This window comes from Notamacropus eugenii, chromosome 4, assembly GCF_028372415.1.
Source record: "Notamacropus eugenii isolate mMacEug1 chromosome 4, mMacEug1.pri_v2, whole genome shotgun sequence".
In the NCBI taxonomy this organism is placed as follows: Eukaryota; Metazoa; Chordata; class Mammalia; order Diprotodontia; family Macropodidae; genus Notamacropus; species Notamacropus eugenii.
In genome coordinates, this window is record NC_092875.1 from 236480042 (window position 1) to 236501226 (window position 21185).

At 36.6% G+C, this 21185-nt stretch overlaps 1 protein-coding gene across 1 annotated transcript in view; it reads left to right on the forward strand.

The window, feature by feature from the left end:
* Positions 1 to 21185, forward strand: part of LAMA1 (laminin subunit alpha 1) — a 186526-nt gene that overhangs the window by 119092 nt on the left and 46249 nt on the right. Inside the window, exons 37-47 of the mRNA XM_072604263.1 lie at positions 2574 to 2784; positions 3517 to 3633; positions 3715 to 3878; positions 8933 to 9068; positions 10594 to 10687; positions 13507 to 13626; positions 16982 to 17164; positions 17449 to 17603; positions 18853 to 18996; positions 19811 to 19944; positions 20843 to 20993. Coding sequence (XP_072460364.1) covers positions 2574 to 2784; positions 3517 to 3633; positions 3715 to 3878; positions 8933 to 9068; positions 10594 to 10687; positions 13507 to 13626; positions 16982 to 17164; positions 17449 to 17603; positions 18853 to 18996; positions 19811 to 19944; positions 20843 to 20993 — 1609 coding nt within the window. The remainder of the gene's footprint in view (positions 1 to 2573; positions 2785 to 3516; positions 3634 to 3714; positions 3879 to 8932; positions 9069 to 10593; positions 10688 to 13506; positions 13627 to 16981; positions 17165 to 17448; positions 17604 to 18852; positions 18997 to 19810; positions 19945 to 20842; positions 20994 to 21185) is intronic.

The window sequence follows — 21185 nt, forward strand, 5'->3', positions numbered from 1 at the left end:
AATGCGGACTACACAGGTGAGATTCCAAATGTAGTTCATTTGGCTCCCAAATGAAGATTCGTGAACTCTGGATCCAAGTCTCTCAGAATGGGGCATGGAACTTCTGAAGGTCAGTGCTTTTAGTAGCCTCAACTGACTTGTCACTGACTGGAAACTGCAGCTGATTCTCTCTTTATAGCTAGTTTTTTGCAGAGCAGGATGAGTGGACCCAGTGGCACATCAGAGGAAGGAGCAACATTGTGCTTTTCTCCTCTGTTCCCTTGAAACTCCAGCTGCTTTTTCATGATCCTGCTGTCCAACTCCAGTGTTTTACTTCTTCCCTCCACATAAACTCCTCCTTGTAGCCAGAGCCACTGAGCTGTGCAAAAAAGGCAATTTAGGAAGGACATTGCTAAGCTAGACAGCATCTAGAGCAGTGCAACCAGGATGGTGTAGGACCTGGGAATCTTACCAGATGGGAATTACTTGAAAGAATTTGTGGTGTTCAAGTCAGAGAAGACTTGACTTTATTTGGATGGAGAGGACAATGGCAGTTATCTCCAAGTATTTGAATGAAACATAATGGATAGACTTGGCAAAGAGGCAAACTTAGACCATGTCAAGAGAACGCTTCCTAGCAATTTAAAGTATTCAAGAGTAGAATGGGCTACTTTTGGAGGAAATGGCTCTTCTCTCTTGATCTTCAAGTAAGCTGGAAAATCATTTGTAGGGTACGTAATAGAAAGGGTTTTTGTTCAGGTAGGTTTGGACCTGATGGCATGCACACTCCCTTTTGATTTTAATATTCTGTAGATCCTGTCTCCAGTATTTATCCATTTATTAGCTGTGTGACCAATGACAAATCATGGAACTTTTCTGAGTATCAGCTTCCTCATCTGTGAAATGGGAATAATAATACCACATGAGGTGTTATGAGAGGAAAAAATAACGTAATATACAAGTCACTTTACTAAGTGACTTGTAAACTTCACAGAAATGTGAGTTATTATTATTGTGAAAACAAACTAAAATCTAGAAACTAACTGGTGATTAGGACCAAGACGAGTGCCATGTGTTCATGACTTGACTGTGTCACATGATGTGACTACATTATAGATTTGACAAAACTTACCTATGAACACATATATGTCCTCCCTTCCTGCATTGCATAAAATCCTAGAGTCACAACTCAAAGGGACCTTCGAGGTTATCTAGTTTAGGCAAGGACTTGCCCAGTGCAACAAGCTGAGAATTCTATTGATCATCAGGATAAGGCTGCTAATGATGCATTGAGGTCAAATGCCAGAAATATGCTTGTTTCCTATACAATTTTTAAAGTATTACTTGGTTGGTACATTGTCTAATTAATCTGTTCAGTCAGAGTTGAAAGTCATCAAAATGTACAATAAGTGGAATAATTAATTATTTTCGAACCTTCCGAGTTAGAATAGACTTTCACTGTATGTGATCCAGGTAAGCTGACACCTATAAAATCATAGGCTTTGGAACTTTGTAACAGAATTTTTAAAACTTTTAAAAGACTCTCTTGACAGATTGAAATATTTAACTAAGAGACACAGTGAATAAAGGATTTAGAGTCAGAAAGACCTGAACTCAAATTGTGTCTCAGACACTTATGTCCCTGAGCAAGTCATGTAACATCTCAGACTCAGTTTCCTCATCTGTAAAGTGGAGACAGTAACAACATTTGCCTTACAGGGTTGTTAGAAGGCTTAAATGAGAGAATAAAGTGCTTTGAAAATGTTAAAGCTTTACCTAAATTAATTATTATCACGGTTATTCTACCACTGTGAGAGATTGCCACGTAGAGATTTTATCATGTTTTGTATCTGAAAATTCAAACTGACTTAAATAAACAGTTGGGTTTTTTTTTCAAGGAGTAGAGAGACTCCTTTGCTTCCCTATAATTCAGGTATATTATAAAAATGATTTTGTGTGATTTTAAGGAACTTGAAATTTTGTTTCATAGGAAAAAATTCTCAGTTGAAAGTCATACCTATGTAAATATACAGATAATTTCATGTTGAATCTGAAAAAAAAGGTCTCCTTTGTTCATGTTGTTTCTATTTTCAAATGTAAAATTGCAGATTCTACACCCAATTGAATTAGTAGATTTTTAGTACAATTAGAATGGTTTTTATTTTTTGTGTCCATTCGAAAAAACACATATTGGGACAATTTCTTCTGATGCTATTTTTAAAAATTGTTAATGAATGGAAGTCCCAAACTTCGACATTGTTTGATGAATTTAAAGCAGTCTTTCTTATCAAGACTAAAATGCAAAAAAGAATGATATTCTAGACTACCATCCTCTATCTCAGCAGATAAGGTGTCTGAAAAGCTCTTTAAAACCCTGAAAGAATGACATAAATATTAGCTGTCATTACTATTAGCAAAATCATTACCCTCCCCGTTCTTAGAGAACTACCACTTTTACATCCTGACATCAAGAAAACCTCAGTAACATTTTTGTGGTTAATTTCGAGACTTGATACGTTCATAAGGAGAGACTCCTACTATCTTCTTATCAAGGCTAGCATTTACTGTTTATTTGTATCATTTACATTTATCAGAGCTGCCAAGAATTTATTATCACGAATTCAAAAGAATTATCAGAAACCACAGCAAGATCTGAAGGAACTGAAAGAGAAAGCACATAACCACTTTTTGGAGTACAACCACAAGCTACAAGAAGCACAAGCTTTAGTTAATGAAGCAGATGTCAAAACCGAAGAGACCAACCGTCTGTTGCTTATTATCACTACTAATTTGAAAGAATTAAATGTAAGTATGATCAAATTATTTTAAAAACTGAGAAAAGCTACGAGAAAATTACACTGAGAATTTCATAGTGAATCTCAGAATAAATTTTTGTGTTCTCACTTTGCTCAAATATAAAGTTATAGTTTCTATTGTTTGTTCTCAAAGAGGACTATGATGACATCATGAGGACATGACTTGCAGTTGACTTTGATTTAAATGAGGTAGAACTGTGCAACGTCACCAGCTTCACTTTGTCCTCCAGAGCCATCTGGGTCCAGTGAGCAGATATTCATCAGTAGAACAAGAGATTGCCCAGGATGCAATGGGAGACCCTGGCCCTTTAAAGGTTCTCACTTTGGGCGATGTAACGTCCATTCAGTAAATAAGCCTCTTTAAGAAGTGAGTCAAGGGATGGCCCCTTTAATCAAAAAAAAAAAAAAAAAAAATGAAACTGGGAGGGGACGCTGGCCAAAAGAGAAACAGCTGCTATTTACTATACCTCATTTGTTTAGGACACTAGTGTAGAATGTGAGTGTTATGTCCTATAAAACAGTTAGAATTTGTTATGGAGCTTGGGAATTAAAGGACCTAACCTACCCAAACTCCTCAGATTTAAATGAATACATGCACACATATATATTAAAATTTCAAATATAATTAAGTATAAATGCAAAATAGTAGCATTAAGTAAACACATCTAGGGTAAAAAGGTGGCTTTATGAAGTTTCTATTAACAGATGACTTCTTTTAAAGGATAAAAAACTGCATGTTTTGGAAAACCAAAATTTGTCATCTGCCTTGATTGAGAAAGGAAAAGGACTCATAGCAGCTATTGCTGCCCTTGCAAAGGATGCCACAAATGCCACAGAGGTAAGTGCATATGAGAATATACTTGCATAGATATTTGTGCATACATATATGCACATTAAAAATATTCATCTGTCTGTATAGAAGTTAGAGCTTCATCGTGATGAGCTGCTCTTGTGGAGTGCCAAAATCAGACACCATGTGGATGAATTAGTCATGCAGATGTCTAAGAGAGGAGCTCTTAACCTTGTCTATAGGGCAGAGGATCATGCAGCTGAGCTGATGAGACTGGCAGATGTGCTAGACAGGTAAGCTGATACAAACAGAAGAATTGGACATATTATAAACAACTGGTTAATCCTTAAATTCTAGGTTTATCTCTTTTTTTTATTTGTGTAAAATTTGGGGAAACCAAATTTTTCTTTTCATGTTTAAATGTGCCACATGCTCCCATATCTCACCTGCATAGACAGGTAGGGTCACCAGAGCACCAGGATATTTCTTGTACTGCTAAAGTTTTTGGTGGACTCTAGGGGGCTCGAAAGTACCTTTCTGATTCTATTGCTCAAGATAATCCCCACTGGTATGCTTTAACCACCCTACCCCACTCCCCAATGATTATTGATTGATATAAATTAGTCAGCCAGACTTAATTAGCTTTTAGAAAGGTGTATTTTCTTTTCTTCTTTTATTTTTGAGGCAATAAGGGTTAATTGACTTGCCCTGAGTCACGCAGCAAGTAATTTCAGATTTGAACTCAGATCCTCCTGATTTCAGGCTCAGTGATCTATCAACTGTGCCACCTAATTATCCCAGAAAGGTGTGTTTTTTAAGGTAATAAGGTAATAACAGTTGGTTGAAAATATACCTCCAAAAGCCTATGACACATTTTCCAACCAGTACCTATAGAGTTCAGGGGGAAATGCCTTAACTTTCCAACTTAGAAAGGACACTTGGCAAAGGGGGATAAATTATCGCTTCAGAAAAACTTTTTGCTAGAGTTCTTGAGCTGTTGCTTTTAGATGGTATAAATTCTCTGCTGGGCTCCTTCTGGAGCTTTGAATCAACCTCTTCTCATCATGACTAATCAACCCTGTGTAGTTCACAATATCTTCCTCCTAGCAAATGTGGAGATGGCTGAGATGCTCTTCTGCCACTTCATGCTTGCACCCCCAATTCCAACTTGCTGGCTTGTTTATGCAAGCTCCATAAGATGTGACTCAATCCAATTAGACTTCCTGTGCAACACCACTCTAGCTCACCAAATAGCTTTCATGGACATTTTCATTGATTGAAGACTTCTTGCATGTAGCTGGTGGGTGCAGTAGATAGAATGTGTGGCCTGGAGTCTTGATGACCCGAGTTCAAATGTGACCCCAAACAATCACTAACTGTGACTCTGGGACTGTGTGACCCTTAACCTCAGTTTCCTCAGCTGTAAAATGGAAATAATAATAGCATTTACCTCCCAAAGTTGTAAGGATCAAATAAAATTATATTTGTAAATTATTTGGCCTAAGGCTTGGCACATAGTAGACATTATATAAATATTAGCAATGATTATTTTTATTATTATAAATTTATTGCTATTGTAAATACTAGCTACGATTATTATAAAATTATTGTTACACATAGTCTGAAGCCTGTGGCTAACTAATTCAACAGAGATCTAGATCTTGTTCTTTTCTAATGAACAACTAAGATGTGCTCTTACCTGGACAAGGTATTCTTTTAGGTGAGGTAGGGTAATTGTCTAGGCTAACACCCCCCCATAGCTACCTTAGATTAGGAATGTGGTGTTTCCTGCTAGTTCTTATTGATCCTTACCATCTTTACAACTTACTTATAGAAAATTTCTTCAGATAGTTGATAAAATCTTGAAGATATTACCCTCCTGCATCAATACCATAAGCAATAAATAGTAGCATTTATCCAGTGTTTTAAGGTTTGTGAAGCATTTTACAAATCTTATCTCAATTTATTAATTATATGTGGTAGGTACTGTTATTTATTCAGTTTTACAGTGGAAGAAACTGAGATAAAGTGAGGTGAAATTACTTGGCCAGGGTCATATAGCTATTAAGTCTCCAAGGTCGGATTTGTACTCTGATCTTCATGATGGCAGATCCAGTGCTCCAAATACTGTACCATCTAGTTGCCACAAGTGTTTTTAGAATAACTCCTGTGTCCCCAACACTTTTTGAAGTTCATTGGGAGGACATACAATAAATTAAATACATTGTCCTTGTCCTAAAAGAACTTATAGTCATGTTGTAGACCCATACGATATGTCTTTGGGTCACTAGAAAAGCTCTCAGCCCTCCAAAATACTAACCTCATTCACTGTTGCTTAATGTTCCACTATTTTCATTAAAGACTGTGTGAATTTTCATTTGTGGTAGTTCCCTAGAAAAATGAAAATAGCCCTGAAACATAAATCTTACCAGTCGTTTATGCCACAGTGTAATTTCCTTTTTTTCAGACTGTTTTCTGAGAGCTTATCTTGATATTAGATAAGAGATTAACAGGTTATCATAAGGAAAGGAAAGGCATCACCAAGCCAGGGAAGGGCATATAAAGGACATACTTCGGTCCCAAGAATACACTTCATTTACTTGACAGTTTTGAATAGCGCCAACTTACTATTTATGACACAAGTTTTACACACATCAAATGGTTAAAGAATAACATGATTGTGGATAGTACACAAACCACAGAATCAATGGAGAAAATTTAAATTTGGTGCTACATTATTTTCTCAATCTTTTCATCCATCCCTAAAAAAAGAGGAAAATGTAAAGGTAATCTTATTGCATTTACAGCCAAGTTATAGCCTTGATTACTTAATGTATGAATGGTAAAGGAAATTGAACTCAAAATACAAAGGACTACCATCTTGTGCCTGTATAAATCATTGAATTTTACCAACCAAATAGTTTCCAGTAATAAATGCTGATGTTCTTTGGGGGATGACTTGACTCAATAACCTTGGAAAGAAAATGAAGTGATTTATTCTGCAGGTCTAGGGGATGTGTCAATTGTCAGATTTCATTTTCTAGATAGAGAGTGCTATGAAATTGTGCCATCCACCCATTGGAAAGCTCATAAATGAATTGTTGCCTACTGAAAATGAATTTCAACTGATTGAAATATCAACTGATAAGTGAGAAAATATCTCAAGTGAATCCTATCAAATTAGGACATGCCTGTTGAATGAGAAGCAACTTTATATGTGCTTAGCAGAGTTATTTGAAAATGATTGAGCCAGAAAAAGAACATAGAGTGGAGTGTAAAATCAGTATCCTTATGCAAGGCATATTTCTCCTCCCTACCCACCACTCCTTACCCATTTGTAGCCTAAAGGTCTAGAACAAGATAATGCAAAATAGGGGCTCATAGAGCTGGGAGGGTTAGGCAGGAGAAGGAAGGCCCCCATTCCCTTGGACGAAGTTCAACAAAAATCATGGCTAAGCAGCTGGGATCGTAAGAATTAAGATTCTGCCTTTCCCCCTCAGTTCTTATAAAAGTTTAAAGGAGATTTTTGAAAATTTAATTTGAAAATTTATGTTGCTCAGTTGTTTCAGACTCTTTGTGAGCCCATTTGGGGTTTTCTTGATACTGGAGGGCTTTACCATGTCCTTTTCCAGATAAGGAAACTGGGGCAAACAGGGTTAAGTGACTTGTCCAGGCTCACACAGCTGGTAGATGTCTGAGACCAGATTTGTACTCAGGTCTTCCTGACTCTAGACCCGATTCTTTATCCACTGCAACAACTAGTTTCCCTGAAAAGTGATATTAGGAGTTTTAAAATCAAGTCAACAAACAGTTTTAAGAGCCTACCAAGCACTATGCTAAGCACTGAGGATAGACAGAAAGAAGCAGTCTCTTGCCTTCAAGCTCACAGTCTGATGGAAAGAGGGGAAGGAGAGAACATGTAAGTGACTGTACTATATATACACACACACACACACACATACATACATATATACATGCATACATATATATGGGATAGTTTGGAGATAAGATTTATTGTAGAAGGTAAGATTTTAGCTGAGACTTAAAAAAGCCAGAAAGTAAAGACTTGAGGAGGGAGAGAATATCAGGCATGAGAGGTTGCCATTATAATACATGGAGTCAGGAGGTGGAGATTAATATCATAGGATCATAGAGTATGTGGAAGAGGGAGTAAGGTGTAAGAGGAATGGAAAGGAAGGAAGGGGACAGGTGGTGAAAGACTGACTTTAAAAGTCCCAAAGAGGATCTTATATTTATTCATGAAGGATAGGGAGCCACTGTTTTATTGAGTAGTGGAGTAACGTGGTCAGACTTATAATTTAGGAAAATCATTTTGGGAACTGAGAGGACAGATTAGAGAAGAAGGAGACTTGAGGCAAGGAGACCAATGAGAAGACTATTGAAATAGTCCAGGCATGAGGTGATGAGGGGATAACTAGGTGGGTAGGTCTGGACTTATCTTCCTGAGTTTAAATCTGAGTTCAGAAACTTACTGGCTGTGTGCCCCTGGGCAAGTCACTTAACCCTGTTTGCTTTAGTTTCCTCATCTGCAAAGTGAGCTGGAAATGTCAAACTATTCCAGGATCTTTGCCAAGAAAACTGCAAAAAGGACTTTAAAAAAGTTGAGTATGACTGAAAAGACTGAACCACAAATGAGGTGACAGAGGATGCACAAGGGTGGTGGTCGTGTCAGAGGAGAGAATGTGTAGGTAGAATTGACAGGACATGGTAATGAATCGGAAGTGGGAAAGAAAGAAGGAGTCAAAGATAGCATTTAGTTTGTGAGCCTAGATGTTTGGGATGATGATAGTAGTCTCAACAATAATAGGGTAGTTAGGGATAGGAAAGGATTTGGAGGGGAGGAGATAATTAAGTTTTAGAGATGTTGAGTTTAAAATGTCTACAGGAAATCCAATTCAAGATGTCCGACAAGAGATTGGAGACATGAGACTAGAAGTCCAGAGAAAAATTAGAGCTAGATAGAGATCTAAGTATCATCTGCTAATTGATTGATGGAAATGAATTCGATATCAAATGAACTTGCATACCCATGATTAATGGAGTGTTCTGGATGAAGAAGAGGCAGCAATAGAGGCTGGGGAGTGGTCAGATAGGTAAGAAAATCAGGAAAGAACAGGGTCTTGAAAATCTAAAGAGGAGGGAATATCTCCGAAAGGGTGATTGGTAATATCAAAGGCTGAAGAGAGCTCAAGAATGATGAGGACTGAGAAAAGGCTGTTCTAATCGGCAATTAAGAAACATTTATGATTTCTACGAGCTAATTTTGTGAGCTAATTTTATTTGTTTAATATGTAGCAAGAGTTTTCTGATTTTGTTGCCTCTGCAGGGGTCTTACAGATGTAAGAGATGTTTCCCTCAATGCAACAAGTGCTGTCCATGCCCATTCCAGCATCCAAAGCTTTATTGAAGGTGCAGAGAAATTGGCAACGGAAGCTCTCCAGCAAGCAGAAATTACAAATTTGGTAAGGAAGAATCAGTGGGCTTCAAGATTTGCAAGTAGCTTTTTGCTATTTAGGACTTTCTCTTTAGGAACTTTCCACTATATACATAATGCTTAGAATGAAAACCTCAAATTTGTGCTTGGCAACATTATGTCTCATAGATTATATAGAATAATATTGTCATGAAACATTTTAACCTATATTTAGTAATATATTAAAATAATAAAAATGACTAGGGAAATAATGATGTAGCTAGCATTCATATAGCACTTTAAATTTTGCAAGCATTTCATTGTGCAGCATTATTATTCCCATTTTACAAATGAGCAAATTGAGGCTGAGACCAGTTATGTGCACAGAGTCACAAAGATATAATAAGCATCTAAATCAGGTCTTCTGGACTTTAAACCCAAGACTATCTGCTACACCACCTAGCTGCCTACAAAGAGAAAAAAAGCCCTTTTATACTATCTGCTCTTTTCTTTCCTATAATATGACTATTATTCCAGGTAACATTCAAATGCCTTTCTTTATATATGACCCGATTTCATTATTGATGACTGATATTTCTTCATGAATTTTTAAAACACCTCTTCCCCTTATGTTCTTACTTTTGGGGCCAACTAGATATGCATACAGCCAGGTCCTGATTATTATTAATTCAACTTCCAAAGGATATTCCTCCACACACATCAGATAAATTTGATCACATTCAATGACTATATTTGGTTGTTTTTCAGTCAACAAAAATTCCTTGTTTGTGAAGGGAAAACATAGCCCTTCAGAAACATTACAAATGTGTGTTCCAGTATTTCTTTCCCAAGTATTTCTTTTAGATTTTCCATAGTCTGACACAGTACTAACCTAGAACCATAGCAAGAGCTCAATATACTCTATTTGAATTGCATAATTAGGTGGTGCAATGGATAGAGCACCAGCCCTGGAGTTAGGAAAACCTGAGTTCAAATATGGACTCAGATATTCACTAGCTGAGTGGCCCTGGACCAGTCACTTAACCCTGTTTGCCTCAGTTTCCTCATCTGTAAAGTGCACTGGAGATTACCAAGAAAACCCCTAATGGGATTGCAAAGAGTAGGATATGTCTGAACAACAATAATGAATTCCTCTCCCCCTAAATGATCATATCTATTCAAATTTGAACTATTTAGAATATATTTATGTAAAATATAGTCATCAGTTCTATTCAATGGAAATATGCCATAGAAATTCAAATAATGTGACCACTTCTGGGAATTCATTATTTGCACTAATCAAGACCTAGATATGAGTCAGAATAAAAACCTATATTTATTCTCATGAACTTGTGGGAATGTGAACTTGGGCATGCCATTCATCTCACCTCTTTTGAGCCTCAGTTTCCTCGACTATAAGATGAAGATAATAATACTATACTTTGTTCCTCATGGGGCTGCTGCAGAGGAAGTACTTTTCAAACAGTAGGCTTGTTTGAATAATATAATTACTTTCTCCAACAAAGAATTTCCTCACATGCATTGACCATATTTGACTTGGCTCTGATTTTCAGTCAGTGGAACCCCTTGTTTCTAATGGGAAAGAAACTCTCCAGAGAGGTGCCAAACTTCTAAGGGAGGCCAGCAATTTGGATGGAAAAACTAAAGGTCAGTCATTTAAAATGGACCCTGCTGAGATCATTGTGAAAATGAGCAAACCTATGAATGTATTATGAAAATTGTCCTATTACTATTCCTCCTTCTTTCTGATGAGAGCAGGGGCCATACCTTTTTGATAATTAAAAGGGCCCTCTTTTCCATTTCCAACATTTAATTAAAATATTAATGTTTTTCCTCACATTTTTCCAGTTTCAAGCAAACTCTGTTTATTAAATCACAACACATGTATCCATTAAACTATGCACGCACAGCTTTCTTTCCTGTCACTGTAATCCATCTTGATAATTGCAGCAAACACTGAGTTCTTCCCATCCGGAGCTCCAAGAACCTTTATTACCTGTCATTCTTTTAGACATTTAATCATATTCATGTTTAGTATTTTATGTATACTGTCCTCCACTGTTCTTTCATTGTTTCATGGGCATAAGTATTGACTCCCCAACACTATCATAATCGAAAGGAGCAACCTTGTTTCCTTGCTCTTTTGACTATAATAAATTGATCCCATTTATTATTTATTTTCCTTTCTACTCTATAAAAATCAACTCAGGCAATTAATATTTATTATTGTTAATTCTACTTCCAAAGGATATTTCTCCACACACATTTGATAAATTTGATCACATTCAATGACTATGTTTGGTTGGTTTTTGATCAGCAAAAATCCTTTGAAATGGGAAAAAATAGCTCTTCAGAAAGGTTACAAATGTGTGTTCCAGTATTTCTTTTCCAGGTATTTCTTTTGGATTCCCCATAGAATCTGACACAGTGCTAACTTAGATCCATAGCAGGTGCTCAATACACTCTATTTGAATTGCATAATGTTGATTTTCTTATTGTTTTTAATATCTGAAGTTTTACTCAGAGCAGCAGATCCCCTAGATAGCAGCCTCATAGATGAATTCCAGGCAGCTAATATGTTTCATTTGTCATTCCTCTGAGAAATCTAACAAGTGAAAATTACTTTATGTTTGAAGATAATTTGAAAACAAGTCATATATCAGGAGAAGCTTACCAATTCTCATGACCTGGAATGTACTTATCACCTTAACTGTCTTATTTAAATGTCAAACCCATCCAAACATTTTCCCCCAGAAGCTGGCAATGAGTCACAATCAAGTCTGTCTCATAAACTAGTCTCTTTTCCATAATAGAACCTCATGGCTGCTGTCTTCTCCCATGAGTGGATGAGCAGCACAGCGAAAATAACAATTATTTTCTTTCAAAGTGACAAAACATGTAGAATTGTTTGTGTCACCAGATGAAAAAATAAAGCAAGCAGTGAATATAAGCCTCAGGAGAAAATGGAGGGGAGCTATACTTTCAGTTTATACAAAAAGGAAGAATATTTCATAGCCTGTGAAATACTGAATGTCATGGCTGTTTATGTTTAATTTAGAGCTATCAACTGAAGATAATGCATTTCGGCAGTGATTTAGTGTTATAGCAACCCCTTAAAATCCAAATGTGATAGTCTGTTGTAAACGGGGAGGAAAGTAGAAAGGATTTTAAAAACTTTTCAAGGGAATAAAAAAGATTTCTGATAGAGGAAAAGCAGGCTTAACAATTTTTACCTGTTTTCATTAGACTGAGGGATGAAAAAATCCTAAAATGGAGCAAAAGCAGGAGTGGATGGCAGATTATAAGAGCCAGAAGGAAAAATCCCAAATGAAGCTTTTTGGAAATTAGAGAAGAAATTTACATAAGATTTTTTGAGGATCATGTATATTTACTTTGTAATACCTTTCCCTGGACTCCAAGGGATGCTTTTACAGGAGTAGGAACCATAAGTGAGCTCAGCTAACACATTTAAGATATTATACTAGACTGAACCTGAATTCATAGCTGTCTACCATCATTCCTTCTTCCCACACTGATATTCATAGTGTGGAACCCAAATCAGGAAGATTTACACGTTAGCTATGTAATGGGACAAGACACTTAACTTGTTGGTTTCCCCATCTGGTCATTGGATTTCTCAAGTTCCTTCCAGCTCTAAATCTATGAGCCTATGAGAAGCCAAGTCACAAATTCTTAAGACAAATGCCTGATGTGATACATGTATACATGTACACACACATATACAGGCACATTTATGTATATGCAGACAGACATTTGTACACACACACTCCACAGTGACAGAAAAAACTGTTCCCTAGAGGCCAAACTTATCGGGTGACATGACTCATGAACTTAGCCAAAGTGCTAACCACCACACTTTCCCACCTTACACTCTCTTCACCACCACTACTGGTAGAGCACACCTACCATGCTTGAACATTCTCTTTATCCAGGCTAGACTTTATTATTATATTAAAATTCTGCTTACTTCTTGATGTACAAATACTCTCCCAAAGATTTATACTCATTTGTCCCATCCTCAGATGCTCCTACAGTTGTGACTACAGTAAAGGGAACTCCTTTATCTCTTCTTCCCAAATCCATAGCATCTCATTCTCTTGACAAGGACGACACTAGTGAAACTGTCAAAGATTTGAGGGAGTTGCATCTCCCTCATATGACCTTTCTTGCACACCACTGAGCCCTGATTAAATTTCAGAGGACATGTTGCAAGGCAATGCTAGTGAAGGATTGTGCCATCAAAGTCAGACAGACTTAGACTAAGAAGATACACTGATTAATTTCCGTAGCCAGTAATGCAGGACTTGTAAGCTTTGTGGGGAAGTGTTAAGCCTTATTATAATGGTATTGGAGCAACTAAATAAAGCTTCTATTTACATTTATTTTTGGATGAAAGTTTAGTAAAAAGTTTAAATAATAGCCATGTCTTTTTGTTGCTTTGATAGGTGTTATGTTCAAAATGAGTGACCTGAAAAAAAAGGTAAACAGATTTCAGGAGCGTGCTCATAAACTTACTAAGCAACTTAATGATTCACTGCTGATGCTTGGAGTGATGATGCCTGATGGTAAGTGAGAGGGATTTGTCCTGATTTAATGAAAACCTTCTCATTGCAAAGCCATTACCGACAAGCATAATGAAGTCCTGTCTGAAGCCTGATTAAGAACCCTTGTTGTAAATGAGCCTGGAGTCTGATTTAGTATCTTGCTGTAAAAGGATCCTGAATTGGGAGTGATGATGTTCATTTTCTGTGATGCTAAAATCTGTTCTCTTAAATACAAAAGACCCAAGTTATAGATTTTATGTAACCATTGAAATTGCTTAGTTTTCAATTTTCTTTACTTTTTTTCAAAACTTCAGAGGTTCCTGATTGCATCCATACCTATGTTCCATCTATTAATAACCCATCCATATTTTAGGAGATAATCAATGAGATGCTGTGGCCCAGAAAAAATTGTTCCTTAGACGCCAAACTTATCTGGTGATATGGCTCATGAACTTAGTCAACCTGGTTCTCACATGGAAGACATGAAGTCCTTAATTAAAATATCCATCCACAAATCTTTTTCAGTGTAATGGGATGTATTAGACATTATGATGTGATGTCAGAGTCTTTGAGAGTTCAGGGTCACTTCGATACCTTGATAAAGTGCCAGGGTAGGACTTAGGGTAGAGGGTACTCTGTTTTTCTCTAACAACAAAATTTGCCATTGAAGTTCCCTTTCATGTTAGATTACAAGACCCTTGAAGGCAGCCACTCTGTCTTGTTTATTTTTTTGTTTGTTTCTCTAAATCCTTGCATAATGCCTTGTGTAAGCAATCAATAATGTACAATAGGACACTGTGCTAAACCTAGAGGACACAAAGAACAGATATTACCCTCAAGAAGCTTGTTTCTAATATACACAATGTAGATGCTTAATAAACATTTGTTGCATTGATTTTTTAAAAATGTACTGTCTTACGTACATCCTTTCATTTTATGCTACAAAAAGCAAGTCTTCCAAGGAATAAGAAACTTGCTAAACTATCAGAAAGCTAAACAGACATCAAAAAATCTCCACTATGATTATTTGTTTTTCTCTTTTCTTTTATCATCAGAGGCTTGCTTGAAAACATTAAACCTGTCATAAATGTGTGAATTTCAAGAAATCCTGCTTTATGATCTCCTTTATTGAGGCAATAAAACATTCTGAAATAGACTTTTCATGTTCTTAAGTCACATCTAGCCTTGGTTGGTTGGAAATGTAACATTCATTAAAAATTTTAAAAACGTTAAAAATGTAAGGCAAATAGATTATAATGTGAATCGGAACCCATTCATATCTTTCTCTCTTACTTAGCAATCTCCCTTTCTCCACTGAGATGCAAATTTTTCTTCCCAGTTTAAACCTATTTGGATGCTTCCTAAAGTAGAGAATGCTGTACTGTTTGAAAGTTGGTAAAACTGAAGTCTTTAAATTGACAGATCTTTGTCAGACCAGTGGGATTTTTGAAAAGGACAAAATGGTAATAAAACAATAATGGACTATTTGTGAAATGGTATTTTAACTGGCTAGTTCCTTGTCAAGATTGTCTAGACTATCTCTGAATTTGATTTCTCTGTGATGATTAATCATTCCTTATTCTGTTCTGTTAGCAATATTCTTAATGGTGTATGGGAACACCCTGTCTTTGCAGTATAATAAAATTCAATCTGCAAACTGAAATTCTAAAAATTGCATTCAAAATAAAATGATATGTGAAATACATGGCAATAATTATGCATCCAAGTGATGGAATTAATGCTGGACTTGAAATCAGGAGAGACCTGAATTTGAATCTCAGTTCTGTTTCTTGTGTGATTATGATTTGTGTGTGATTGTGGTTAAGCCACTTGAACTATTCAGACTTCAGCTTATTCTATCCTGCAATATAAAGGGGTTGATTTAGATTGAAGTAATAGATTTAGACTGATGTAATGCAAAGGACACCAAAGTTAGAGTAAGAAGACAGGTGGATTTGATTCTTGTCTCTGCACTTAATTGCCTTGTGACTATGGGCAAGTCACTTAGACACCTTACCAATGAGCCTTGGTTTCATCATCTGTAAAATGGGTACAGTAATATCCATAGTGGCAGTGCCCAGCCTGGAGTCAAGAAGACTCATCTTCATAAATTCAAATCTGGCCTCAGATACTTACTGACTGTGTGACCCTGGGTAAATCATTTAACCCTGCTTACCTCCATTTCCTTATCTATAAAATGAGCTGGAGAAAGAAATGGCAAACCACTCCAATATCTTTGCCAAGAAAACCCCAAACAGGGTCACAAAGAGTCACACATGACTGAAATGAATGAATAAATATCCAGTTTCATTCCATGTAAGGACTATTATGGGACTCCAATGAGATGCTTCCAAATGCGAATGTATTATACGTATATGTCACTTATTATGATGATACTGATAGACATTTCTGGTCCTTTCTAGATGTTAACATCTTATGTAAATGTGATGGGGCACAGCAAAGTTCAGAACCATGAATTCTTCAGTATGGAGAATTCCATAATGGAAGTTACCTCCACTAATGCAGATGAGCAACTCACCTGCAAATTGGAGAATTACTTGGGGTACTGAGAAGTGACCTATGCATGATTGCATAGGTAATATGAATAAAATTTAGGATTGAACCCAGTTCTTTCTGACTTCAAAGCTGTTCCTCCGCCCACCAGACCATGCTGCCTCTGATATAATTATGAGTAGGACATGTGATTTTACTGATGTTGTGATTTCCCTCCCAGTAACGAAACTCCTTCTATCAATTAGAAACTTCTATGACTCATAATAGTCTTTGAAAATTGGAGGGGACAACAAGAGACCAAGTATCAGGAGCAGAGCTTGAACTGGGGTCTTTCTTATTCCAAGATTGACATGAGAAGAAAAGGAGTACTGAAAAATAGAGTTTATTAAATGTGTTGTTCAGTGACTCTTTATGACCCTACATAGGGTCAAATTTATACTGAAGTGTCTGCCATTTCCTTCTCTAGTGGATTAAGGTAAACAGAGGTTAACGGATTTGCTCAAGTCAGTAAGTGTCACAGGCTGGATTTGAACTTGGGGCTTCCTGATTCCAGCTATTAAAAATTACTGATCCTATTTTCAATGGTTAAAGGCACTTAGTAATTTGCCTGTAATAAAAAAGTTTATATCATGTGATATTTTTTACTAAAAGTATTGCATTTTTTACTAAAGAGATCAACATAGTATGTTGTAAAACTAAACTTTCTTGCAAGCCTTAAGAGATTTCTAGTCTTATCTCCTGTAATTTGTAAGGGATAGTATTACCGTGTTGTGATAATGTATGAAATTAAGTTTGCTCCCCTTGAAGAGGAGTCAGTCAGTTTGTATGATCATGAGGGAGTACATGTTTGTTTGCATTTTAGGTACCCAAGAGACAGGACTAGAGACCAAAGAGATGGCAAGAGCTGCTAATGAGAGCGCCTCAAGCACTTTGAGCGACATTGTGGATTTCAGTCAGAAGCTACTCAACACTTCATCTGCCTTGTCCAGGGTTAATGAAACATTGAGGAAAACCAATCAGCTTCTCAGTGACTCGTCACAGGCTAGTAAGTCTTGCTTACTTTAGGAAAACCTTTGCTCAAATGCAAAATTTTGCTGTTGCCAAGCATAAAAATCATGATTCAGTCTATGATCCAAAAAGAGTCTGCATAACGAAAAGAAGAATGCATTGACTGCAGCCTTTTGAAAATAAACTTTCTTTCCTTCTTTGTGCTGTGTGAATTTTTCACACGTCTATTAAAGGCTGTGGAGACAGTTGCCCAGAATTTTGTCCCATGCATTACAGTAATGAGCAATTAAGTTCTCTCCATTCCTTTCTTTTCCTTCATAGCCATGTTGGTTGAAAGGAAAGTAAAAGAAGTGAAAACACAAGCCAATCTTTTATCTGATCGTTTGAAGCCTTTGAAAATGCTTGAGGAGAACTTGAACAGGAACCTGTCTGAAATTAAAGAGTTGATCAGTCAGGCCCGAAAGCAGGCAGCATCTGTAAGTACAAAAATGCAGAAACAGCTTTCAGTGATAAAGGATTCCTTGTGCCCTTTTCATTTGAAGGATATTTAAAGCCAAGACTTTCAGCTTTCATGCCTTTGAATTCCTGCTTTTGTGCTGTAAGTTATAAAGGTCTCATAACACACCAAGTCTTATAATACAGACTCGTTACTGTGCTTTTTTTTTTAGAAAAAAAGTTCATTCAATGACCTGTTAGTATGCGTCTTGAGAATCAGTATGAATTATCAGCTTCATTATTTCACATATGCTACTTTGTAACTTTACTCCTGTCTCTTCCCTTGTTTATAATATTCTAAGTAGGCAGCTAGGTGGCGCAGTGGATGGAGTCAGGAAGACTCATTTTCCTGAGCTGAAATCCAGCCATCCAGCCTTAGAAGCTTACTTAGCTGTGTGACCCTGAGCAAGTCACTTAACCCTGTTTGCCTCGATTTCCTCATCTGTGAAATGGACTGGAGAAGGAAATGGAAAACATTCCAGTATCTTTGCCAAGAAAACCCCAAGTGGGGTCCCAAAGAGTCAGAAATGCCTGAAAAAAAAAAACCTACCAATGAAATATATGAAAAATACTATTAAAAACATATAGGAATTCAAAGAGGGGGAGAGATTATTTTCAGGTTAAGTATTCTATGAAGACTTCTTTTTCTTCCATTCATATGACCACCATCTTAATTCCATCTCTCATCACCTCTGAATTGAATTATTGTGATAGACTCCTCACTAGTCGCACTGTACCAGACTCTCACCTCTCCAATTTATCTTACATAATGCTGTCAAACTGATATCCCTTAAGTACAGATCTAGCTACATCATTCCCTTTCTCAAGAAGTTTTAGTGGCCACTTAATTACTCTGTGATTAAAAAAAAAATTCTCAACTTGGCATTTGAAGCCCTTTACAACTTAGCTAATATGATAATTGTATAGATTCCCTGATCATAAATGCTTAAAACACTCATTAAAAATGTTTCCTATGTAAAATAGTTTTTTAGCATCCAAGTACACAATTCCCATTTTTAAACTTTTTTACATTAAAAAAAAAAAACTGATCTGTTCATCACTTTTTGAAAGCCATAGCATTATCTAATTGTCAGGAAAGGAAACCCATTTGCCCATGACTTCTAGGGAAAATCAATTACTGAATCACATTTCTCCTTTTCACTTTTGGCTATTTGAGAGCATTTGATGTTAAATAACTAAAATGTGTTTGCCCTTTAATTTTTTTTTCAGATTAAAGTGGCTGTATCTGCAGATCGAGACTGTATCCGTGCCTATCAGCCTCAGATATCCTCTACCAACTATAACACCTTAATGTTAAATGTTAAAACCAGTGAACCTGATAACCTCCTGTTCTACCTGGGTAGCAGCTCCAGCGTAAGCAATCAGGGCTATGGAATACAAATTAAGAATTGATTTGTAACTTTATTTTTCTGTAGAGTCAACTCATTTTTTTTTTTGTGGGTGACAGAAATAGAGGGTTGGTGAGATTAGCAAGAGTGGTTATCATTTGGCTTCCACAGAATCATCTTTTTACCAGAGTAATGGCATTAGCCAAAAAGTATCTACAGTCCCATGAGGATAAACATGCCACTTTTGAATGTTCAATTAATTTCCATCTTAACCTTCTGCTATATTAAGGGAACTCCTCTTTTTGCTCCTACGATTTTTTGAAGGGACTAAACTTTTTCTGTGTTCTTGAAAAAGTATATATCATCTTTCCTTAGTGTCCAATTGAATCACAGTGAAATGTAGCTTCAGGAATTAACTTTAAAAAATGTGTCTGTGGTCCATGTTCATGCTATGTTTTACTATTGTTTTTTGTTCCTACAATACAGAGTCAGATTCAGTTGGTGCTTTCTAGATTTAAAAGTAGGGAAAGGAATCCTTGAAAAACCCTTTTCAGGCTGCAAGTAACCTTGAAACAAAAATTTATTGGACGGGTGGTGGGGGAAGTAGGTTTGTGTGCAGGAGAGAAATAGGATGATGGATTTTTCAAGGTAAAGAGCTACTGTAGCAGCTGGTAAAGTGAGCATGTGAATACTAAAGAAGACAATTGTGTATATTGTTTTTAAAATATGAAATAATTAAAGAACAGTTGCTTTGAAATGAAATTGGTTGAACAAAACCTACCATTATGCAAAACTCATTCATTTCTAATGCCTTCCCTACCTCATCTCTTCACTCCTAGTCTGACTTTCTTGCTGTTGAGATGCGGCATGGCAAGGTGTCCTTCCTTTGGGATGTAGGCTCTGGGTCTGCAAGACTGGAATTTTCAGACTTCCCGATAGATAACAACAAATGGCACCGAATATATGTAACCAGGTAATGGGCAGCTTTCAAAGCAATTATGTAAAAGGAGCTTCAAGTTCTTCTTTCAACTTTGTTCATAGGAAAGCGTATATGTTGCTGAATTGTTTTTCTCTACTAGATGGAATGGCAAGGGTGTATATATATATACATATATATGTATATATGCACATGGATATAAAGAATACATTATTTCAGTTACCATTAGAATTTTGGATGGTCTGAGATATCTAGATTGCTAAACTTGTATAGAGAAAGCAAAATGAAATGTGCCTTATTTACTGAGATACGCTTTCTGTCCTTAAAACTCTTTTATGGATCAAACATTTACCTATCTTTCAAAGCCCAGCTCATGTTCTACTTCCACTCTGGAGTCTTTTCTGATCCATCTGGCCCATAATAATAAAAATTAGCTAATATTTATAAAGTGCTTCCTATATGCCCAGGCACTATGCTGAGCACTTTACAATTATCATCCCATCTGATCCTCAGTACAACCCTTGGTGATAGGTGCTATTATTTATCCTCATTTTACAGATGAGGAAACCAAGGCAAAAAGAGAAGTTAAGTGACTTGTTCGGGGTCACACAACTAGTGTCTGAGGCTGGATCTGAACTTAGGTCTTCCCGATGATCTTTTCCCTGTCACAACTCATATATATTGCCTATGATGCATATTTTGGTACTTAATGACATACTGTTATGTATTACTCTTTATCTGTTTCTTTTTTGTGTGTCTTGTTGAGTTCTCTTCCCAAACCCCTTTTAGATTGTAAGATCCTTGAAGGGGGCGAGCTGCATTTTCTGCAGCACGTAGAATAGTCCAGTGGACTGAGTGGATGTTTAATATGTGTTGGGTTGAACTCAATTGAACTTCAAGAAGTATTTATTGTGTAATTGTTTGTGATTATTAGATTTGGGAACACAGGCTCATTGAGTATAAAGGAAATGAGCTCTACCCAGAAACCATTAACCAAAACTGCTAAATCCCCCGGGACAGCTAATGTGCTGGATGTAAACGAGTCAACATTAATGTTTGTTGGAGGCCTTGGAGGACAAATAAAGGTAAAAATCAGTAAGTTCTATATAACATGCCGACATTGCCTACACAGGAATTACTTCCTGAACAAATAAGACTCTTGTCTTCTGTGCTCAGTTTAGATAGGTAAACAAGGATAAGGAACAAATTATTTGGTGGTCTTCACCCAGAGTAGGAAGCCATGACCTATTTTGTTAGTTGGAGTCACTTTTCAAGGG